Source organism: Alosa pseudoharengus, unplaced genomic scaffold (genome assembly GCF_046254945.1).
Source record: "Alosa pseudoharengus isolate Yale_2024_CS ecotype anadromous, Long Island Sound unplaced genomic scaffold, YU_APseudo_1.1 YU_APseudo_1.1_scf_23, whole genome shotgun sequence".
NCBI classification, from domain to species: domain Eukaryota; kingdom Metazoa; phylum Chordata; class Actinopteri; order Clupeiformes; family Clupeidae; genus Alosa; species Alosa pseudoharengus.
Window position 1 is genome coordinate 27,799,494 of NW_027468685.1, and position 4,276 is coordinate 27,803,769.

At 46.3% G+C, this 4,276-nt stretch overlaps 1 protein-coding gene across 1 annotated transcript in view; it reads left to right on the forward strand.

The window, feature by feature from the left end:
- The first annotated feature begins 2,859 nt into the window (after positions 1-2,859).
- The window catches only part of foxo6b (forkhead box O6 b), a 34,212-nt gene continuing 32,795 nt past the window's right edge, over positions 2,860-4,276 (forward strand). The window contains exon 1 of the mRNA XM_076301036.1: positions 2,860-3,348. Coding sequence (XP_076157151.1) covers positions 2,860-3,348 — 489 coding nt within the window. The remainder of the gene's footprint in view (positions 3,349-4,276) is intronic.

Here is a 4,276-nt window from a genome sequence, read left to right on the forward strand (position 1 = left end):
GGAGTTGTAGCCTAGCCCTAATTATGTAGGCTATCATAATATTATACTCTAGCTCTCCTAATCCAGCCATTTAGGCCTACACATTTTATTTAGAAATTAATAATATACTTTAGTTCTTATTATAACTCCAATGCCCGTTTGTTAAAGGACAGAAACTACAAAAGAGCATTAACTCCACGTAACTGGCAGGAGATCAGTGTTTTCATTCCTTAGGATGGGAGTCACACCGCATTCCTGTTACAACTTCACTGCGGTGCATAAAAATCTCCTCTCCAAAACCACAGATCCATGTGTTTAAAATTATCTGACTTTTTGTTCTCATTTACAGCATCTCTCTCACTCTCCTTCTCTCTTTCTCTCACTCTCTTCCCTCCATTCCATTTATCTCTCTGTCCTGCTAGCTTTCTCTCCATTTTTAAATTTCGCCTTGTAAAAAGTACCGCTTAATCACGATGAAAGCATTCCACCTCGGAGCATTTGAGGATACGGTCGCCATTGACAACCAGCTGTCAATAGTAAGTCGTAACGTCACCGCCGGGGGATTTTCCACCTAAAAAAGGGTTTATGGGGGTTTATGCATATGAAGCGACCCCGCCCACATGAGAAGAACAACAGCCAATGCACGCGACGCAGAGTCAAAGAGCCACGACTGGTTGGAGGCAGGCTAGCCCGAGACCCTCCTGGCTGTCAAACTGAACCCAATCAGGTCTCTATGGCGCCGGCTCACGGCGTGGGCGGAATCCCCTCGGTCAATGTATCTGCTTGTCGCACACATGGGTAGTACACGGGCTGCTATTGAAAGTGACATTCACAATCGTCCCCGCCTTCCTCCGCCGAGAGTAGACGGTCAGGCCGAAGACGAGATGACACACATTTCTTGTCAATTAGTCCCCACAGCGACAGGACACTTGGGCCACCGTTTCCTCATCTACCCTATGGATTTGCCAGTCTCACAAAGTGACTTACTGCGCTAGGCTACTATTATTTCACACTTAGAGTGAATGTGAATCCATTTCACAGCTGTGAAGCCTACTATATTGTTTTTTATTAGTAATTTATTAATTGGCAAAAGAATACAGCCATTGGACCGTGAGCGTTAGCAGAAATCGACGATTTCTGTGAATCGATGCAGGTGCCCATGATGACATAGACCAGGGGTTCCCAAACTTTTCCACGACAAGGCCCCCCCAAATACCACTAGGTTCTGGCCAAGGACCCCCTTGATGTGTTATTAAACCCATCGACAATACTACGGCAAATGTAAAAATACATTAAGCTAATCCTATGTTTATTTTAGCCACAAGCACTTCGCGATGGAGCACACAGTGTGTAAAAAATGCATTTGGGGCTTTCTGCTATATGAGAGCTATCACTTTACTATTATTCCCAGCCATTATCATGAAAAATATAATGTTCAGATATGCGTCACATTATTCTAAATGGCATTGTATAACAACCCTCATAGTAATAGGTGTAGCCTATTTTACATTTTCAAATGTATTTATTTGTTTCTTTTATTTTTCTTTCTTTTTTTCTTTTCTTTTTCCTTCCAACTTGCAATCAACTCAATGAGAGAGAGGTTCATCCCTAGCCTATGAAATGAACCAGGTTGCAACAGGTTGCATACCTTCCTCAAAAGGAATGCTCAAGCATGACCAGACTGTAGAAATAAATTGGTGAGGATGGCCAGTCTACACATTAACTGAATGGATTTCTCTCTGATGACCCTCACACGTATTATTGTGCGTCGTAATCGACATTAATCAGTCCATTAGAAAAATAAACAAATAGTGTATTTCTACTGTAATGGCGATGAATTCAAAACATTTGCTGGGAAAATATAACCTGTAACCGAATTCGCGACCTGACCTCCCCAATGAAACTGCATTATGAAAAATGCGCGTTCGCCTCTTCAAAAACCGGTTCTGGAGGGAGTGACTTGAAGCGCTGTCCAATTATCTGATAGCACCATTTATTCAACGGTACACAGCGCCGTCACACCATCCGCAACTCACAAACAAGGATGAGCCAGTGTGGAGGGAATGATAATTTGAAAATATAATCTGGACGGAGAGAAGAAAAAACGGGGAAATTCATTCATGACAGGACGTCAAGAGCATGCGATCAAACAAAAGTGCGCAACCCAAGGCGCTCCGCTCGTTTCGTCTGGAATTCTGCGGCTCTATAAATGATTCATGCGACCCTATTTTTGAGGGAGTAATTGCGCTCGCGCTGTGTGTTACTATCAGTTATGACTGCGTTCGCGTGAGAGCTTGCGTGTAAACCGGCTACAAATCTGCAGAGAAGGAGATCTCGAGACATTTGAAACTGGAGAGAGAGTCCACAGAAAGTCTATTGATTTCGTTCTCTTCCTACGGGTTGGAGAATTGAATTCTCAAGCGTCTACAGCCGGGCCGTCTGTCAAGTCGTCTGTCAGAGCAATCAACTGTTGCTGCTACCGAGTGATTGAAGAGACGCGATTTCTCCCCCAAAGTGTTTGATGTGGCATTGAATTTGGCAAGGTTCGGTTATGGGTACAAATTAAAGCACCTCGATCGTTCGTTATGGACATTCAACTCACTCAATGTGACGACACTGTTCAATTAAGATGGAAAACAAGACTATTGTTCCTATAGATGCTTTGGTAACATTTAGGTGTTCGGTTTTGATACCGCAGACTAGGCATACAGAATGACCAGTCTCTCTATAGCTGCCGGCGTTTTTGATATTGGCATTCATTTTTGTTTTGGGCTGTGACAGAAGGACGATTGGACATTTTTAACAACCCAAGGCGACTGTTGGATTTACAGCGAATTTTATTTCTTTTGACCTTGCCAGTGATCCAAAAATTCAGCGCAAATGTTGATGATGGAGAACAACGGTATGGATGCGCATCAGGTTGACACGGATTTTGAGCCACAAAGCCGGCCACGGTCATGCACCTGGCCGCTGCCGTGTCCAGAGGATATTCCGGGAGCCGAGGAGGAGAACCGGGGTCTACCCCTGGCGTCCGTGAAAGTGGAGCCGTACAACGTGCCAGCATGCAGAGGCGAGAGAGGCGGTGGAGCGCCGTCAGAGATAAAGCACCCAGCCGGCGCCCCAGCCCCGATCGCCGCCGCTCCCGCGTGCATGTCCGGGGCTGCACTCGATGTAGCCGGCCAGCTGCGCAAATCCAAATCCTCGCGACGGAACGCGTGGGGCAATCTCTCTTACGCGGACCTCATTACGCGTGCAATCGAAAGCACCCCAGACAAACGACTCACTTTGTCACAGATTTACGATTGGATGGTCCGCTTTGTACCCTATTTCAAGGATAAAGGCGACAGCAATAGCTCCGCCGGCTGGAAGGTACAGTTCCCTTAATGATCATTTCAGCGGTGGGGTTAAATGGGGTGTCACACACACGTGAAATCTGCATAATATAGACCATGTGGAGACACATTGCAGACATATATTCGAGAAGAGATTCGTAATACAACTAATGCTTTCCTCACACATATAGGCTGTTGGCAGTAGTGTACAGCAGCATTGTGAACAAACATGTCCGGCTGACAGGCTCACATACTTCTTTGCTGTCCTTACTGTTTTCTGTGCAAGGGACGGAGAGGGGCGGCGTATAGTACTGGGAGGTGGAGAGGAGTTCACTGAGTTCATTGCTTTGGGGTCGTATTTCTTGTATACAGCTGCTGAAACCTGGAAAAACACATACAGACACACACGCACGCACACCCCACTCCATACGCCCCGTTTCTCCCTTCTCCCCGAGAATGCTCTTGTGCGCTGTGACGCTTTTGCGTTGATTAGATTTAGAGGATGCAGGAGACGTGGAGGTGATTTGCGGCCCGTTAAATCACTCGTGTCTCTCTTGCTGTCGTCATCCGCCGTAGTAGTCGGTGCAGAAGGGGATAGCGGGTCACCTGGGGGACAGTGAGGTCCGGGCTGCTCTCTGCGTCGCGATTCGCAAAGCGTTGGGTCTCAATATTGAGCACGCACGCCGCGTGTCTGGTCTGGAATAACCCTCAGCTTCCCCTCCCATCACCACACAAGCGCGCGCGCACGCACACACACACACACACACCGTGCTCCTTTTTCCTCTGTTACGAACAGCCTCTGTGAGCAGGATCAATTTATGAAACAGCACATTCTGTTCGTCAGAATGCTTTTAACGTAAGAAAAGGAGACTTGTGTGTGCAGTAGATGCCGCACTCTTTTTTGATGTTCGTTCTTCATTTATCAATTAAATCTAATACATTGTGTACATTTGGTAGCCTACTTC